Genomic DNA, 20372 nt, shown 5'->3' on the forward strand with positions numbered 1-20372 from the left:
TTGTCTCAGGGTGAAATGTGGGCCAACCGGGTTCCAAATTCAAATGGTTAAACTGAGTATTTTAATGGTTAATTGTGGATCCAAGATTGCCACTGAGTTGGATCAGAATCAACTGAGATCCAGTCTCTGTTTCAATTTTAATGTTATAAAACAAACAGAGAGCTAACTTGGTTCTGTCTTTTTTTTAAAATAGGGACCACCTCACCCCAGAGCATCTCTCCTGGACATAGTGCTCCAAGCTCTCCAGCCGGAAACCTCAGGCCCTGCTCGTTGCATGGGCTGGCCTCCAAGTCCAATAACCAGCGTTACAAAGCTGGCCGACGGAAATCCACCAGCAACATCCCACCTTCGCCTCTGGCTTGCACCCCATCACCAACACCCCAAGCATCTTCACCACACCGCTCACCCTCCCCTTTATCCTTTTCCTCCAAGAACATCCAAGCCTACTCTGGCAAGACACTGTCCCCTCCAACTATTGTGAGGCACTTGGTGCGCCCTCGCAGTGGGGAAACGCCACGCTCACCACTACTGAGACAGTTGCAGTTGGGAGAGAGATTGTCAGCCGTCTGTCTTGCCGAAAAGAAACAGTGTGGATCAAGGAAGCACCCAGAATTGTCTCTGGGTGAAGGGGGAAGTGAAATCCTGCAGAATGACCTTCAGGGTCTGAGTGAACCAGCTGAGCTCGAGGCTTCTGCTGACCAACAGGGATTGGGAGAGATTGCAGGGACCCAGAAGCCAAAAGAGTGGTCAGTGCAGAAGCACAAGACTCATCAGGACACCAAGCCCATGAGAAGGGCAAATTTGTCTGAAAAGTATAATTCACTCCCGAGGCAAGAAGCAGTTCAGGAAGTGGACATTGGTGATGGAGCAACTACAGTTGAGCAGGAAAGGACAAGGAATGAGAGGGCCAGCAGAGGGGAAGAGGAAGCATTGGAAATCAACTATTCTCCAAGTAAAGTAGCTTGGCTAGAGGCAGGATTTGATTCAGACCCAGGCACTGGACCAGCAGCCAATAAATGCTGTGATCATGAAGAGTCTAACACTTGGAGACCACACTTGGTTCCAGAAATTGAAGTTCACAGGTCAGAGGCGAAAAATCAGAAGCAGGGTGCTGTGGACTGGCAATGTCAGGCAACCCATTCTATTCCAAGCCTGTGCCAAAACCCCTATAGACCCATGGAGGGTGATGGAGAAGCTGAAACCATCAGCTTGAGGAAACAGGGGAAACCATTTCAGAGACCAAATCAACAAGATACTTCCTCTCACGTGGAAATGACAGTGACTCCCATGAGTGCGTCATTGACTCCTATTGATCACAAACATCTCCATTTTGGAGATCACCAGTCAGAACTCCTGCACTGTCAGATTGAAGGTTCCTTGGCAATAGATGAAGGTCTTACACAAGCTGCGTTAATGGTGGGTGCTGGTGGGTCCAAGTTTTGTACAGAGCTAGAAGAATGCAGAAAGGAGAATTCTACATGTTCAAACACTGAAACACTGCCAAACAAGTCGGGAACAGCAGACAGCCACAGACAGCATGCTCAGTCCGGAATCACCAAGCTGGAAACCAGAAAGGAACCAAAAGAAAGAAAGTGTTAGAGACTGAGTTTCAAAATCCACACAGCAGCCTGATTGAAAGTACTATTGTCAAAACAGATTAAAATGTCTGTGTGTGTGTGTATGTGTGTGTGTGTGTGTGTGTGTGTGTGTGTGTGTGTATATAGATGGTTTGGGAGGCACACTGAATGAAGGGTTACTGAACATGGAAGCATGCTTTTATAAAACACTTTACAGAAACAGTTAAACACCTATCCAGGAAATCTCATTTACCTGGAAAATCACCAAATGCTGCTGTCATGGGTCAAGAGTTGGTGGTTCCTGCTGGTAACTCATTTACAACTAAAGGCATTTGAAGCAACACCATGTGATGGAGTACTTTGCGGGCTGTGCTTGAGACGCTGCAGGACTGGAATGCTGAAAGTGTCTAAAGCACAGAATGAAACTTTGGAAAAATGAAAAATCAACAGAATTCTTCATAAACAAAACCTAGATTGATAAACATAAGCTCAGAAACTGCCATTGGCTGTGTAAAGTGATCACTCAAGCCATGTGTTCCATGTGCCATGAAGGCTTGTGCAGTGACATGGTTCTTTTGAACCCCATGAATCTACAGAGAATAGAACAATCACCAGTTGAATATTTCACAAGAAAGATTTCAGTATCTCTCACCATACGAGTTAAGGCAATCAGATCTACTTTGTTAGATCCTTCACGAGAAGGTGAAACGTTAGTGGATGAGATTTGGTAGGAATAAAAAACAAACTTCTCTACGCCACCTTTTATACCTTAAAAAAAATCCCAAAGTGCGTTACAGCCAATGAAATAGTTTGGAAGCAAGTCAATTCGTAATTTAGGAGCTTTTACTTTGTACCCTAACGCATATTATCCCTGCACTGGGAGTGTCTAATGGGACACTGTAGAGGAAGCTTTACTCTGTTTTTAACCTGTGCTGTACTTGCATGGGAGTGTTGTTTTGGATGAATTGAAGCTTCTTTGTTGTAGCTGTAACATTCCTTGAAAGGGCAACTGGATTTCCCAAGTAGTGGAGGTGAACCCGGTGTCATTTACCTTTGTGCTCAGTTCAGCCCAACTTATTTCCTTGTTACTCTAGACTTTGCTCTGTTGGGGCATGAGGAATTCAGTGAACAGAGGGCATTTCTTTTGCTTGTGTTACTGGGTGAATGATTCCGTTTGATTGGTCATGTTGATGTGGGCATTGTATTTTCATTCAAAGCTAACATTTTCAACCAATGCTTGGTATTGGGACCAAAGTGGAGGCTGTGGGTTGAGTTGTATGTCCATGCTAGCTATTGGCTTTAATAATCATTCAGTGCAATTTAAGCCAGAGCAATTCTGTTACATTGTGCATCTTCATTCGCTGAATCATTGTCAAAAGTCCATACATACTTTGCAGTCACAGGCTCCCAGATCAGCTGCAAACTCAACCTGTTGTCCAGTGCTAGTTCAAGTGTTAGCTTGCTGCCAGCTGAAGTTGAGGGTTCTACCAACACACTTGTGCTGGAAGGACTCGCATCAGACTAAAATCATATGTCATTTGACAGGCCGCATTATTCCTAAACCATCCTCAACCAGATCTGCCAAGTGGATGGTCCATCTTGGCCTCCTCATGATCCTCATTGTCACAGAAGCTGGCCTTTAGCCAATTTAACTCGCTCCACGTGACCTTAACAAACTGCTGACTCAGCCAAGGGTACAGGTCCTGACAACACCTGGCTGTAAAACTAAAGATTTGTGCTCCAGAACTGGCTGCACTTCTAACCAAGCTGTTCCAGTACAATGACTGCACTGGCATTCACCCAACAAAGTGGAAAATTGACCAGGGATGCCCTCTGCACAAAGAGGGGATAAATAATCCAGCCAATTAACACCCATTAGCCCATTCTCAAACATTAACAACATGATGGATAGTTTCAACAGTTCTATCATGTGGCACGTAAACACTAATAACCTGCTCACTGATGCTGAGATTGATTCCGCCAGAACCACTTGGCTCCAGACTTGATCATAACTCTGGTCTGGTCAGGATGTCAAAATAAAAATTCTCCAATGTTTTGAGTCCCACCTGGAACAAAGGAAGATGGTTGTGGTTTTTGGAGCCACTGATTTCAGCCACAAGAAATTATTGCAGAAGTCCCTTGGGGTAGTGTCCATGGCCCAAACATCTACATTCTGACCTTCCACCACAAGATCAGAAGTGGGGATGTTCATTGATGGTTCCATTCACAACTCTTTTCCAACCAGCAAGGTCTGGGCAACATTCAGGCACAAACTGAAGAGTGGCAGGTAATTTTCTGTCATACGTCCAAGTAATAACCATTCCCCATAGGAGAGAATGGGTTTAATGTCATTACTGTCACTGAAATCTCCAATTTCAACATCCTGGAAGTCATCATTGACCAGAAAATTATGTGGACCAATCATTAAAACACTTGGCAACACAAACAGGTCAGAAGTTGGGTATCATGTGGTGACTGCTCACCTCCAGCTTTCCCAAAGTCATTCCAGCCTCTACAAGACTCAGGTCTGGAGGTCTCTACATGCCTGGCTGAGTGCAGCTCTAATGACACTCAAGAAGCTCAACAATATTCAGATTCAAGCAGCCCACTTGATTGGCACTTCATATATCACTCGGAATATTCTTTCCCTACATTAGTGCACCACAGCTGCAGTATGTACCATCCATACAATGCACTGCAGAAATTTGCCAAAATTATCCCAGCAGTACCTTCCAATCCTATGATCTCTGCTGCCTAAAAAGATGGGCAGCAGACACATGAGACCACCTGCAGGTTTCTCTCCAAGTGACACTTCACCCTGACATATAAACAGATTGCTGTTCATTATCAATACGTCTAAATCCTGGAACTCCTGACCCAACAATAATGTTGGAGGACCTTCACATGATGGGCTGCAGCTTTCAAGAAAGCTGTTCATTAGCATTTTCTCAAGAGCAGTAAAGATGGGCAATAAATTCTAGCTTTGCCAGCAAAGGCCATATTCTGCAAATGAATAAAATTATCATAGATCTGCAACTATGATGCTGTGCAGTTTGTAAACTTATTTCTTAAAGACATTTGACAACTGCAATTAAACAAAGGTTTATGAAAATTCATCTATCCAAAATACAGTGGATGAAGATACAAAACTCTGTCCCAGGAAAGTTTCCTTTCACTCTTGGGTCTTGAACTTCCAGTTTGTAATGTTTGACTGGGTTCAGTAAAGAAGATTTTAAACATGGCGCAAATTACAGTAGCAAATCAGCATTGCAATTTTAACCATGTTGCAGCTTTCTTTGTGCAATCTCTTACTATTCAGTGTTGAAATCTTTACTTTCCAAGTTTTGCATTTGTTCTCATTGTTTCTTCGTGAATTTTTTTAAAAAATAAACTTTGGCTTCTTATAACCTGTTTTTCCATCAAATATGTGATAAGTAGAGAGGTCATGTGACAAGGCAAGTCCAAGTCGGGTCACTTGTCAGTCACTGCTGTGACAGGCCTCAGCTCCCCACAGGAGAGCTGGTTCAATGTCAGTGGCTGCACTGCTCATAATTCTCAAATGAACAATATTTCTGTGCAAGAGATGTGAAAACTTGTGTTGCACACTGGTGTCACTGCACTACCCTGCTGGCCTCTAAGATGACATGCTCCATGCTGTGGAGTGGTGACCATTTTTGGACAGGACAGGACAGTCCAGGAAGATCTTGTTCCAATCCCAGACTGAATGACCTCAGGACAGCATCAGCAGAAAGTTCTCTCTGCCTACTCTTGCTGTAGAAGGCTTGTGCTTGCACCGTGTAGACACCCAATTGTAACTTTTGGATCAGGCCAGCTTATACGACCATGCAGCAAGGCCCTGGGTAATTGCAGGGTTTCTCGCCCCATAAAATCATGGTGTTGTGGGACTGGAGCAATCCTGGGTATTGCTTTACAATAGTCCACCCTAACTTCACTGAAACTGGTGAAGGTGTTAAAGCTCAGTGAAATTTTCCAGCCTTAAGAAATGTTCAAGCTATTCAAAATGATAAAAGCAATTGTTCAAAAAAAGAAACCTACAGCATTTTAAAATGTTTGAAGCTAACAGTTTTCTTCTAAATTAACTGTTAGTTGCTTTAGTCCCTCAACGCCATGCCTGCCCCCTGAAATTGCCCCTCTGTCAGCTCCAACCAAGCTGTGGTGGGAATTTGTTGCAGATTGGGGCACCCATGCTGGACGCTTGTGGAGTCCAACACAAAGTACAGTCAGCTGATGTATTTTGGGGATTTCCATGTTAGCATGCATATGTACTAATACACAGACATTCCACAGTGAAGTCGGTGAACACTGGCAATTTTACTGAGATTTCCTTGCCACATCCAGACTGTTGTAACTCATGATGATCAGGGTGGTGCCTGAATGCATGGTTTCAAAACTGATGGACAGAGTTTTAATCAGTGATGAAATCAAAGGTTATGTGGGTAGAACAAGTAAGAACTTGAGGAAAGTTGGATCAGCCATGACCTTATTGAATGGCAGAGTAGGCTCAAGGGGATGAATGGCCTCCTGTCCTATTTCTTATTATTCAGACCAGCCATGCAGCATGAGTACTTCCCCATAGCAGTCATACAACATGGAACCAACCCATACTGCTCATGGGAAAGGAAGAACTGCTCACAACAATCATGCAACATGCTGACCCACCCAATCCATTGTGCAATGAGGACCTGCTCATACCAGTCATGCAACATGGGACCCATTCATCCAGACCATCCTGCTCACCCAGACCAGGCAACGTGCATCCGGGTTCCTACCAGTTGTGCAATATGTATATCTGCTTGTATCATAATCAAAGAACCCACCCACCGGGGTCATTCCCTCTTCTCTTCCATCAGGTAGAAGATACAGGAGCCTGAGGGCACATACCACCAAGTTTAAGGACAGCTTCTATCCCACTGTGATAAGACTACTGAACTGTTCTGTTATACAATGAGATGGACTCTGACCTCACGATCTACCTTGTGACTTTGCACCTTATTGTCTACCTGCACTGCACTTTCTCTGTAGCTCTGACACTTTACTCTCTACTGTTATTGTTTTTACCTGTACTACCTCAATGCACTGTACCAACTCAGTGTAACTGCACTGTGTAATGAATTGACCTGTACAATTGGTATGCAAGACAAGTTTTTCACTGTACCTCGGTACAAGTGACAATAGTAAACCAATACCGGCTGAACCACTTAAGGACACACTCGCATCAGTTGTGTTAACGTAAGGATCCATTCACATCAGTCCTGCTGCGAGTGCAATGCAAATGCCCACTCTCATGCCTACTGTCTAAAGCTGTCTTGATCCCATCTAAGGAGGAAACTTGTTGACAGATGCACCTGTGCCATAAACAGCACGTGGGTGGGACCGGAACAAGCTCTACCCACAAAGAACAAAATATAAATGCCAGCTGCCTAGGCCGTGCTGTTAACTGTGTTCAATTACTTGTCACCCTAAATGCACAAATGGAACTTGCAGAAGCCCGACACGTGGACAAAGTAACCAGTCCTGTCCAGCATTCTGTTTTATCTTAAAATTCATTCACACAGCTCAAAAACGTGTGCTGAGGGAGAGAATTTATTTCCTACCACTCGCTCCCACTCCCACTCTGCACATCTAATTCAGTGGGAGCACTCTGTGACTTTATAAAGCAAGCAACATTTTTTAATTGAAAATTTAAAGCAAGACATAAAAAGTACTGAACAATGAAAGATTTCAGTCATTCATGGCACGGCGTGTGCTCGCTGGAGCAGTCTTTTCCTGTGCATCTGTTTACTTCATTCTGTGAAGGGGAAGTTTGGTATGACTCAGATGTGAAGTTGAGCACCGTGAACACGGCAGCCAAGGGGTTAACATTTCCCTGAAGCAACTTGGTCATGTGAGAAGTACAGGAAGTCTCTTATATTCTGGAAGTGCTGGGGATCTGCCGAGCATTCATTCAGTTGTACAGTATGAGAGTGGAAACGGTCCTGAGCTGCCTGTTGTTATGGGTGGTGGGTGAGGTTGGCGGGAGACCACCCTGTCGTTATCCCCCGGCACAGTGGTGCAGCTCCTATCAAATCGCTAGCGCATGTCAGGTATGGTTCCAACTCTTGAAATTGATCAAGTTCACAATCTGGCTTAGTTAGAATTAATTCTACAAAGTTTAAGGTGCATGTTTTTGTTTTAAAACTAGTTCTTCCGTTAACAGGGATTCTCACTTCGATCAGGGTTGAGATTGTTGTGCTGGGATGGTCAGCACCTACTTCTATTTCTTCTGCTCATGTGAAACAAACAGTGATTTCTATCTTCACCAGGTGCTCCTGTGTGGAGTTGCCTGAGTTCAGTGGCAAGATTCCTGTTTACTGTATTGAAACCTGCAGGAGTTCCAGAAAGTGAGACCATCCCACCCTATCAGGCAGGAACCCTGCTCCTCGTTTCCTCAGCTGATCAGTCCTTCAACAGCAAGTCCAGTCCCTCATGTCATATCTTCAAATTCTGCTGTGGAACCTAAGATGTTCCCAAACCCAATGTAATACCAGTACAACACTGGTTTTATCTCAGAAGAGCAGATATACAAGGGGAAGCATTACGTTGCAGATCAAACCTGATCTGGAGTGACTGCGATTAGTTCTGCCTCCATGCACTGGGGGGAGGAGATAAGTCCGTGGATGAGGTGAAGCACCAAAGCACCAGGATGATTCTGGGGTTGCAAGGATTAACACTAGGCCCTGATGCATGCATCTGTTTTGTTCCTTGAGTTAAAAAGAGTGAGCGTGATTCTTTGTTATTCATTCCCAGGGTTGGACATCATTGGCAAGGCCAGCATTTGCTGCCTCCTTCTGATCACCACTGGAAAGATGACAGACAGTTGCCACTTTTTTGGTGTGGTGAAGGTGCACCCTCTGTATTTAATGGTTAAGTAGAACCACCTCACTAGGCCTTATCAGAGAGTAATTCAGTTACTCACATTGCTGTGGGTCTGGAGTCGCAAATAGGTCAAACTGGGTAAGGATGGCAGATCTCCTTTCCTGCAGGACATCTATAGACCAGTACGGCAGTATGGCAGTTTCATGGGCACCTTTACTGACACTGCCATTTTCTTTCTAGATTCATTCGATTGATGTACTTAACAGTTCTTGTAGGTCAGTAGGACACTCATCTGGACTTTTACAACAAACACATTAAGTGATGGAAATACTCTGCAAGTCAGGCAGCATCTGCGGAGAGAGAGAGAGAGACAGAGTTGATGTTTTAGTTTGATAACCCATCATCTGACTACTCGTTCATTGCGCTACTGTTTCCAGAGAAACAGAGTTAGAATTTCTGGTTGATGACTTTTCATTGCAAACATTCAAAAGGGCACTGATGTGAAATATTAACTTTGTTTCAGCCCCCACTGATATTGCTTGACCTGATGAGTATCTCCCACGTTTTCTATTTATGTTTCAGATTTCCAGCATCTACGTTTTTTTTGCTTTATGCTGCTACCATTTCTGCTGGTTTGATGAAATTGTTTAAACTGGCTATATCAAAGAGTAGATGAAGAGAAACAAAGACTCCCGGACAAAGACAATGTCACAATTTGAGTTAGGTTATCCAGGGATAAAATGAAGGGTTAATGTAACACTTTACGGTGCCAGCAACCCGGGTTCAATTCTGGCCACTGCCTGTAAGGAGTTTGTACATTCTCCCCGCGTCTGCATGGGTTTCCTCCAGGTGCTCTGGTTTCCTCCCATATTCCAAAGACGTACGGGTTAGGAGTTGTGGGCATGCTATGTTGGCACCGGAAACATGGTGACACTTGCGGGCTGCCCCCAGAACACTCTACGCAAAGGATGCATTTCACTGTGTGTTTCGATGTACATGTGACTAATAAAGATATCTTATATTTCCAAAAGGGAATGGAGATCTGTACTAAGCTAGAAAACTGTGGATGCTGGACAGCACTGAGAGCTTTCACAGCGGCGTGAATCCATTTTAGAATCGTAGATCTCATTGAATGGCAGAACAGGGTTGGGGGGGAGGGGGGTGAAATCGTCCCCTCCTGTTCCAGTGGATGAAACATGAGGTTCAGTAACTGAGGTTGACAAGCAGAACATTCTCCAATCTTGACCAGTTCTGCTGAAAGCTAATTGACTTGAACATTAATTCAGTTTCTCTCTCCACAGATGCTGTTTGACTATAATTTACAAAATATTGGGGGGCAGAGGTAAGATGGATAGTGAGAGAATTTCACCATAATGGAGACATCCAAAACTAGAGGGTATAAGTTTAAGATGAGGAGTTAGAAGGGATCTTGAGGAAAAAAAAATTCACCCAGAGGGTGGTTGGAATCTGGAACACACTGCCTGAGAAGGCAGTGGAGGCAGGTACTGTTAAGAAACATCTGGATGAGCACTTGAATCACTAGAGCATAGAAGATTGGTAAATGCTGGTAAATGGGATTAGCATGGATGGGTACTTGATGGTTTACATGGATGGTGGGCTGAAGGATCTGTTTCTGTGCTGTATGATTCCATAACCTGCTCAGTATCTTTGGTATTCTCTATTTTAGCTCAGTGATTGACCACCGCTGCTCCCTGTTCTAGGTGGTACACCAGTGTTTGGAGTCCAAGCTGCTGGAGCCTGCTGAACCTGTCCAGATCAGCCTTTACTACGAGAGTCTCTGTGGAGCATGTCGTGCCTTTCTTGTGTTCCAGCTTTTCCCCACCTGGCTGATGCTGCACGAAATGATGAATGTCACTCTCGTCCCATATGGAAACACTTTGGTAAACATTTGTGTCAGTCAATGGGGAGCCGTTAAAGGTGGGCCAGGTAGCTCCATACCAATCTGAATCCAGTCAAAAGAATGAGGAAGCCTCAGGTTCAGCAGAAAATGGTTGAACCCAGTGAACAAATCGCATTATCTCATTTTAAATTAGTCGAGAGTGGTGAACCATCCAATGTAGCCATTCAACTTTTTCAATGTGTGCTGGCCCAAGTTTGAGAAATCAAAATTAATCCCCCTGCCTCACTCCCTCCCCATCACCCTGTATCAATCCCAAACTTATCCCACTCAAGAGCTATTGATTTTTTTTTAGCTCCACCCTCTTCCAAACCTTGCAAAGAGTATTCCAATGTCCTTTCGGAAACTGCTGTTAAATCTGCTTCAACCAGCCTTTTAGGAGACGGATTCCAGATCACAAGGCCTTGATGTTCTCTTGATGTTTGGGTCCCCTATCCCTTCCATCCTATCTCACTGTGGCCCCCTCTGGCACTTTAACTGCAGCACTGTGGGCTTGACTAAAGCAAAGAATGATCATTAGTCCCTTCGTTTGGCAGCAGCTGCAGTTGAGGATATGCTGGGCCCCATGGTAGTTTGGGTCATAGGGCCACTGGTGTTTTCCTGGATGAACTTTTATGCCTGGCTTAATCATAACTTGGATCAAGGGGAAAGAACAGGAGAGATAGCTGGAAAGAGATTTAGAAGAGTGAGAGGTGACTTGATTGAAATACATAGATCCTGAGTGGTTTTTGATAGGGTGAATGTGGAGAGAAGCTGGGAGAATCTAGAACCAGGGGTCAATAAGGTATCATCTATTTAAAATAGTGAGGTGATTTAAAAACAAAATTGCCAAGTTGTATGTCTTTAAAACACTCTTCCTCAAACAACTGTGGAAGCAGTGTCTTTGCATATTTTTATATGCAAACAAAGGAGTGAAAGGTCACTGGAGGTGGACGGGAATGCAAAGTTGAGTTTACAGTCAGATCCACCATAGCCTTATTGAAGTCTGGGCTAGATTCAAGATGCCGACTGCCGCCTTCTGCTTCTAATTTTTCTTTTTGTGAAGGTTGGCTCCTACGAAGTGAGGAGAGTAGCCATCCTGATGAAATGCTTGATCTGATTTCTCTGTGGTGATTGAAGAAGTTTGGTGACTCACTCAGAGTATGGAGGAAGCAGCTCAGCCAAGTTGAATCAGAGTGCTCTGTATCATAACCTGTTTTCAACCCACATTTAACCACTTCTGTATTTCTGTTCTAAGGACTTCCATTTTTTTTGGTCTCTTCTGCATTAGAAAATCTCTGAATTTTCTCTGGAGTGGCCTGTCCAAACAGTGCAAGCTGGAGCACTATAGGGAACCATAGAAGTTCAGGGCTCCAACTGCACTGTTCATTGGTGCCCAACACACTGAGGCCCAAAGAAATCCTGACCTTGTAGGATTGGTGGGGCTGTAGAAGGCTGGAGGGCAGAAATTGCCCCTCCCCTTTCCTAGACTCCTACCTCCCTCCATGTCACCTTTCCCCCAAATTGCCCCTCACTCTCCCAGTGCTGCTTTCACTCTGGTACCAGCCCCTTCCTATACTCATTTACACTGTAATTGGAGAAGGAGTTGACATCTTTGGGAGTCTGTCTCCTGTGGTTGATAAAAACAAGGAAGTTGGCACCAAATCTGGAGGGGTGAGATAAGGTTTTGCACCGATTCTTTATTGGGTGATATCGGCCTGAATTCAAACCACGCTGGGTTCTGGTGTCAGCTGCCTTGATAATCCTGTAATATTTTCTTTCTGTCTCTTGTAGGAGAAAAACGAAAGTGGGAAGTGGATTTTCACTTGTCAACATGGTCAGGAGGAATGCATGGGAAACATGATTGAGGTGAGTACTGGATCCAAACAGGAATGAAGGGTGGGTGATAGTTCCTCAGCATCACGACCTGTGTCCTCTGCTTACTCCTCAAGGCTTCCTGTACTCTACCTATGACTAGATCCATGCTTCCTGTTGACTTGAATCCAGCCTCTCTAATTCTCCTTCACCTTTTCTCTTCATCCATCTCAAATTTCCCCTCTTGGATCCTCTGCCCTCTCAAATCCCTTCAACACTCCTTGGCTGTCAAACCCTCTTCTTGCCATCCGTTTGAGGTCCCCTTTGTGCACCCCTCGAAAGGCATTGGTTATTATCTTCTCTTGAACTGTCCTGCTCATTCACCAATCTTCCCACCCAGCATGCCTGCTGGAGCCTAAGTACACCAACCTCCTCATCAAACTCAGCCCACTGAATGCTGACCCTATGGACTCTGCCCATTATGATTATAACACTGACATCATGGGGCTTGGCAGAAACCAATCTGAGGGAGTGGTGGAACCTTATCTAATTGTTGCCTACCCCTCTCTGGACCTTGGCTGTCTTTCAGCCACCAAACTTTGTGATGCTTGTCACCAAATCCTAAAAATCCATATTGGCTGCTCCTCCTGCACTTTCTCCTTTAACCTTTCCCTTTCTGCATCGCAGTTAAAGTTCTTTATCACACCACTCCTCCCCAAAAAAGAGTGCTTGCTTCATTCTTATCCAAACAGAGCATCTCCAGCAATGATCAGGGCTTCTCTGATACTGCTGGTGTCCCCACAGATCTCTCCTTGGATTCTCCAACTGCCCCTCAAATACATCTGATAACATATCATCTCTTTCCTCACGTATATTGACTGCACACAACTCCACCTTGCCCTAATTTCCTCTAAGTTGTCCACTATCCAGTGGTGGAGGGCAGAAATGTTCTCCAGTTAAATACTGGGAAATCAAAGCCATTGTCTTCAGTTCTTCTCATGCACTCTGTTCACCACCATCCCTCTCCCAGCAACTGGTTAAAACTGTACCATTCTATTCATGGCTTTAGTGTCATATTTCTCCCCTCCATTTTCACCACTCTCTCCCTCACTCATGCCCCACTTTCCCCTCTCTCACTTTCTCTCCCAGTCTATTTTTGTCCTTTTCCATAACTGTACCAAATGGTCTCCTACTGCCACCAGTTCCATTATCCCTAGTTTCACTTTTTAAAATTGGAACTAACCCTCGCATATTGCACTTGCTATGTAATGGTTAAAAAGTTGTCCTGAATGCATTTTATGGATGCTGTGCTCACTGCACCTTTCACACTGTTGATGTCCCAATTAATGTTAGGATAGTTGACATCTTTTCATTATTACTGTCCTGTTTTTGTACTTCTCTCTTGCGTCATCACTATGTTCTGTCTGAGTACAAGGGGACATGATTTTAAGGTGATTGGAGGAAGGTATAAGGGGGATGTCAGGGGTAAGCTTTTTACACAGAGAGTGGTGGGTGCGTGGAACGCACTGTCTGCAGAGGTTGTGGGGGCAGATACATTAGGGACAGTTAAGAGACTCTTAGATAGACACATGAATGATAGAAAAATAGGGGGCTATGTGGGAGGGAAGGGTTAGATAGATCTTAGAGCAGGATAAAATGTCGGCACAACATTGTGGGCCGAAGGGCCTGTACTGTGCTGTAGTCTTCTATGTTCTGTATGTTCTATGTTCTGTGTATCTGGGGCCTGTGTACCCTCCCCCAGCAGCATGATTTCTATCCCCCTCCCACCATTTTTTATTAATCATTTCAATTTATTGTCAATTATTGGTCTTTACAGCATCTCTGTTATAATGCAAAACCCGTTCAATGACAGTGAAAGACATCACTTTATTATGAGAATGTTTAAAGAGTATCCAATGTAGCTGAATACTGTATATTCTGTTGAGGCTGTAAAATGGCACTTGGACTTTTATTTAACTTTGTGGTATTGAACCTATGACTGTGTAATTTCTGAGTTGATTGCCCAAGTCTTGTGCCTACTGCCCGCAGTCCCAGAAGCAGATGCGTTCTGCAGCTGACCATCAGGGTGCTGCAGGTGCATCTAGCCATTGTAATGCTGTACGTGGTTTCCTTTACCAATGTTGTTCAATTTTCAGGCCTGCTTGATGCACACTCTCCAGGACCTCGCACGATACTTCCCCATCATTTTCTGCATGGAATCGGCATCTGATGTGCTTTCAGCTGCTCAGCTGGTGAGTGTTTGACCTGTGCCACAGCAGTTGCCCACTGGTTGGACACTGGCATTCCCACCCCCACCCACCCACCCAAACAAGGCACAGGGTGAGCATGGCAGAAGTCTACATCCATGTACAGGCTGGATGTTTAATCTTTTTGTAGCAAAGTTAGGTGGTTAACAACAAAGGAATTCAAACTGCTCAGCCAATTGCATTTAAAACATTAAAAAATAGAAGCAGGAATAGGTTATTGAGCCCCTCTTGTGTGTCCTGCCATGGCTGATGTTTACCTCACTGCCATTTTTCTGCACTAATCTTGATTCCCTCAATATCTAAAATTCTGTCAGTCTCTGTCTTGGATATGCACAGTGACTGAACCTGCATGACCTCCTTGAGTAATGAATTCACTACCCTCTGGGTGGAGAATTTATTTTCATCCCAGAACTGAATGACTGACCCTTTATTTTTGAGACTGTGATCCCAGGTTCTAGACTCCCCAGGCAGGGGAAACATCAAACCTGCATCTGGCCTAAACACAAGAGGATCAACCCCAGTCTGCATCACTGTTTCTCGCATGACGAACCCACCATCAGGAATCAGTTCAGCAGGAGATCAGGCATGAGCTGATGCTATACCTGAGACTGAAGGATTCCAAAACAAGGAGGAGGTTTCTCAGATAAAGGCCTGAGCTTGGGCAGGGTGTTGCTGATGAATAAGGCTGATGGTTTGGAAGGGAGGGCAATTGTAAAGCCTGCCTTGTGTGGTTTTATTGGAAGGTGGAGTGTCAGAAGGCAAAGAGCAATTTTAACCACACCTTAACCAACCAAAGCCAACCATCAATGGCTACTTGGGAGAATTGTTTAACCAGTATATAGCAAGTCCATAATGCGAGGCGTAGTTCCAAATTTTAGAAAGTGAAGCTAGAGACAATGGGGTGGGTGGTGGGCAAGATGACTGGGAGTAGGGGGAAGAGAGAGGTAATTGGGTAATACTGAGGGTCAAATGTGACCCTGTATCCTAAGCACTGTTCCACAGTGATTTTCCCACTCAGACTCTAGTTACCTGGCACTCTGGGAGCCAGTAAATGTCTGTACAGAAGGCCCAGCATGGCAGCTGACCCTCAGTGCTATAGCCTGAGCTACAAAGCCGTGAGATCCTGAAGTACCCATGCTACAGTGGGAGACTTGGGGGGGTGGGGTTAGATTTCTACAGCGGGCTGGGTCTGAGGCATTTTGTGACAATTTCCCGCTTCCTCTGTTCTACAGAGAAGCTTTTGGTGTCTTCGCTTCCCCTTTCGCTCAAAGCATCTGTGCTGTGGTCTGCCACTGTTGCTTCTGAACTGAATGTCATCGTCAGCAGTGCTCACACAGATGTGGTACCAGTTGGTGGAGAGCCAACTGTAGAACCTGGGTAGGGGCTTTAATCCTACCCCTACCCAGCGCTGAAAATGCAAACCCAGGGCTCTATTACTAACCCATGGGTCCCTCTGGGAAATAATATGCCCTGTGCAAGAAAGAAGTACCTGCACCCTGTGAAGGAAGCAGCAATTCTTGTAAAGTTCAGTTTTGAACTTACAGATCTATTCTGTCATCTCTGCAGTGTCTGAAAGTTTACGAGCCCAATGTAACCTGGACTGAGATTGAAAAATGCGTAAATGGCGACTTGGGAAATAAGCTGATGCACCAGAATGCAGAACGAACTGCAGCACTAAGCCCACCCCACAAGTATGTGCCCTGGATCCTGGTCAATGGGGTAAGTTGGCAGACTGCCTCTGCTTAAACAGTAGTATTCCAGTAAGAGCAAAACACTGCAGATGCTGCACATCTGAAACAGAACAGAGAATGTTGAAAATACTCAGCAGGTCAGGCAGCATCTATGGAGAGAGAAACAGAGTTGACTTTTAAGGTTGATTACCATTCATCAGAATGTTTTGAGGTTCCCTTCTCCTCTGCTTTCTAAACTGTTGAACATTACCAATATTTTCTTTTTATAGCAACATGTTTAAGGTTTAAAAACAGCAACTGGAGATCACATAGGATATATAGCACAGAAATAGTTCATGCTGGTTTTTATGCTCCATTCAAAGCTCCTACTATATTTCTTCATCTAACTCTCTATTCCCTTCTCTCTCCCATTCTTGTTCAGCCTCTTCTTAAATGCATCTAAACTTTTGACCTCAACCTTTCTCTGTGGTGGTGAGTTCCAAATTCTGGCAAAGAAGTTTCGTCCAAATTTCCTACTGGGGTTTTTTTTAGTGACCGCCTTCTACTGATGGCTCTTCCCCTCAAATGTAGATATTCTCTCTGCATCTACTCTGTCAAAGCCTCTTGTCATTATTAAAGGCCTCTGTTAGATCACCACTGAACCATGTTTTCCCAAGAGATGCTGCAACATCTGGCAACAGAGGGAAGAGGTTCTAGTTCTCACACAGCACAACGCACTTCATTTAAATGCAATAGTTTTGTCAGATCTATTATATTGTACTGGAACCTTAAAATAATCAATTTTGTTCAATTGCATAATGCAGATATTTAAAAATATGATCCTAAGTTGTCCTGTGTCTATACTGTGTCCACTGCTTGACATCATCCATTATCATCTTTTGTTTAACTCTTAATCCTCCAGGAAACAAAGTTCATTACCATGATTATTTTGCTCATGGTCATACGGTTGCCAAGTCATTGTATTGAATACCTGGTGTTAAATGTAATAATTTACTTGGTTACTAGTCATCAATATAGTTTTATCACATTGCAGATTATAGATCACTGGTTAAAGAACGAGCAATGATTATAATGGGGTAATTATTATTTACCCATTCTCTAGCAGAAGAACATTGGATAAAGCTTGTGATATGTGGGGCCAGGTCTGTGAACATGCCTGTTCTGACTGATTTAAATTGGTACACATTTGGCCATTGCTTCTACCCTGCTATTTGATTAGAATTTACAAAAAGAGGAAATTAGTGTTTCAGTACATTTGCATGTGCCCAGGAGGGTTGGTGGTTTGTCGAGATGTCTGGCAATCAAGTAACTTGCAGAATTGGATCAGGTTAGGTTGCAAAGCAAAGGTCTTGTACATATTGAACATTTGTTGCACTATTGGTTTTTGTACTGTACAGAGGTCTAAATTATTGTGTAAGTATATAATTGTCTCACATCTGGCACTGGTGCAGTCTCCAGGCAGGCACTGAGCGTGATCCTGCTGTATGCAGTTCCTAGGCACGTTATCGTCACGATAGATTCAGAACTGAATTTGTTGCTGTGATTATATGAAGTGTAAATTTCAGATTTTATCCTTAATTCCTTTTGTTGAGGTCCAATGGAGTGGAAAAGTAATTCCCTGTCTGAAGCTTGCTCTGACTTGGGTAAATCTTGATTCCTTTCACAGAAACACTCAGATGAGTTAGAGACCCAGGCTGTAAATTCTCTCTTTAACCTGGTGTGTAATACTTACAAGGTGAGTAACTGATCAGCTGCTGTTACATCTCAAACACTGTGCCAAGAAATCAGCTTTTTCACTGCAGTTACCCCCTGTCCTCCAATAAAACCACTAAGGGCCCCCTTGCCACGACTACATTCTGTGTCCTTGGCACGCAGAATGCTTCTCCTCGCAGTGTTCAATGTGGAGGAAACAAGATCCTTCAACTGAGAGAAGGCAATCAGTGGCAGTCAGGAGTTTTCTGGCCTTTGACCTGATGCTATTTGACTTCATGGGGTCTGGAGTCAATGCTGAGGTCTGCTATGGTCAATCTCTTCCGACCATATGCGACTGTTTCAGTTTGTGTATTTGTTTTCAGGACATGGACATTGGTGGCAATGCCAGCATTTGTAGTCCATCCGTTATTGCCCCTGAATTGAAGAAGCAGTCAAGAGTCAACCCCATTGGTTGCTCTAGAGTCGCATGTGGGCCAGACTGGGTAAAGATAGCAGGTTCCCTTCCCTGAAGGGCATTAGTTAGCAAAATACATTTTTAAAACAACCCTGTGGTCTCTTGGTCATTGTTCCAGATTGATTGATTTATTTTAATTACTTGAATTTAAATTCCCAGTTACTTTACTGAGACTCAAACTTCCATCATCCAAGCTTGTCTGATGACCTAACCACAAGGCTATGTACCTGTAAAACTACCCTGCCTGTGAGACAGGGCATAGACAAGGGTGATGGTAGAGGAAACGGGGATATGGGTAACTTGAATTTCATGATTAGATTGTGGGATACCCCTCCCAGTTCTGCCGCAAATCCTCAGGTGTTCATGAGGGAGAGTTATGGGGTCACCGAGGCTGGGGGTGTCTTTGTTGTATCTGAATCTAGGTATCGCTGAAGTGATTTAGACATGGACGAAGCCAGTGCCCCAGTTTTTGTTTAAACCCCAAACCACATAATGACCTTCCAACAGTTTCCCACGAGTTGGTTATGATCTGCTGTTTGATCTCAGTACTACAGCAATGTTCCAGTTTACTAACAAAGCTTTTTGTCCCACAGGGGAAGAAACCAACAGCTTGTGAATTAGCTGAAGGAAGGAGTATATTCCCACAATGCATGGCTCCACTAAAATGAGTGGCACTGACTCATTTTCAGCTAAATCTGTGGGTAGAAAGGGGCACTTCATGAAGAAGTGACTGAAAACTTCACGGAGACTGTCAGTACTAACAAAGCTGCAGCTGCTTACTGGGTCTGCTGTGCTACAGGTCAGCAGAGATCTGAAGCTGAGCTCTACTAATTATTGTGATTTTTTTTGTATCCCAAACTGAATCAGTGTAAAAAAATCTTTGGTAATGCTTTGGAAACCAAAGGAGAAAAAAGTGTGATAGTTTCTTTGAGAACCAAAACACAAATTCATATAAAGGAAGATTATCAAGGCTTTAATGCAAACTCTCTCTTATCAAACAGGAAACGTGTTCAGGGGAATTCCTTGTTGAATTGAAAATAAATGAAACTATTTTAACAAACACGTGCTTTTTTTTTATATTTATTCCTGAGTCATGGATTTGTCTGTCCAGGATACCAGTTAATCCTCTTCAGTATTTACCCTTCAGAAGGTGTTGGTGAGCCACATATGCTCCAAGAGTACTTCATTGGCTTCATCAGAACACGAAAGGCAGCATTTATATGTAAGACCAGCTTTTACCTTATTGTTAAAATTCATTAATTATTTTGGGATCTGGACATTACTGTTAAGGCCAGCATTTACCATCCATCCCTAATTGCCCAAGAAGGTGGCGGTAAATGGCTTTGAACCACTGCAGCCCTTCTGATCAAGGTGCTCCCCCAGGTACGGAGTTCCAGAACTTGGGCCCAGCAGCGATGAAGACACAGCAATTTATTTCCAGGTCATAATGGGGGGAAAAAAAAAACTGCAGCAGGTGGTGTTCCCATGTGCGTGCTGACCTTGTCCTTCTTAGTGACAGAGCTTGTGGGTTTGGGAGTAGCTGTCAGAGTGGCCCCACAAATTACCCAATGCTTTTGTAGATGGTGCACATCCTAACCATAGTTACTGGTGGTGAAGGAAGTATATGTTCCGGGTAGTTGGCAGCGTGCCATTCAAGTGAGCTGTTTTGTCTGAGATGATGTTGACCTTTGTGATGAGTGCAAAGGGAAGGGAAGTGGAGTGTGTTCCTTTCCGCTCCTGATGTGTCTCGCGGCTTTACGGTGTCAAGAGGTGAGTCACTTACTGGAGGATACCCAAGCAAGGACCTGCTTTTGTCTCTGCAGTATTTATGTGGCTAGCCCAATTATGTTTCCAGACAACAACAACCCCAATGCAGTTGATGGTGGGGACTTGGTGATGATAATATTCTGAATGCCAAGGGAGGTATTGGAGATGGCCATTGTCTGTGGTCTGAATGTTATTTCCCTGGAGGAATATACTATTTCATTAACTAAACCAAATGGAACTGAACACTTACCATCAGTGAACATCAGCACTTCTTCTTAGGCAGTTCTTTGGGATTGAGGATGACTTGCATCCACT

The 20372-nt window shown here is 44.0% G+C and overlaps 2 protein-coding genes across 2 annotated transcripts in view; both read left to right on the top strand.

Moving 5' to 3' along the window:
* mast3b (microtubule associated serine/threonine kinase 3b) overlaps nt 1-4975 on the top strand; it is a 41517-nt gene extending 36542 nt beyond the window's left edge. Inside the window, exon 26 of the mRNA XM_052037560.1 lies at nt 194-4975. Within this exon, the coding sequence (XP_051893520.1) occupies nt 194-1599 (1406 nt within the window). The 3' untranslated portion in view covers nt 1600-4975. The remainder of the gene's footprint in view (nt 1-193) is intronic.
* Nucleotides 4976-7485: 2510 nt separating this feature from the next.
* Nucleotides 7486-19350, top strand: LOC127582510 (gamma-interferon-inducible lysosomal thiol reductase-like). The gene is made up of 7 exons (XM_052037832.1): nt 7486-7681; nt 10175-10354; nt 12145-12219; nt 14322-14417; nt 15999-16151; nt 17790-17858; nt 18884-19350. Exons 1-7 carry the CDS (start codon nt 7556-7558, stop codon nt 18956-18958), a joined length of 774 nt encoding a protein of 257 aa, XP_051893792.1. The 5' UTR covers nt 7486-7555; the 3' UTR covers nt 18959-19350.
* Nucleotides 19351-20372: the final 1022 nt, after the last annotated feature.

The sequence above is a fragment of the Pristis pectinata genome, chromosome 24 (assembly GCF_009764475.1).
Source record: "Pristis pectinata isolate sPriPec2 chromosome 24, sPriPec2.1.pri, whole genome shotgun sequence".
In the NCBI taxonomy this organism is placed as follows: Eukaryota; Metazoa; Chordata; class Chondrichthyes; order Rhinopristiformes; family Pristidae; genus Pristis; species Pristis pectinata.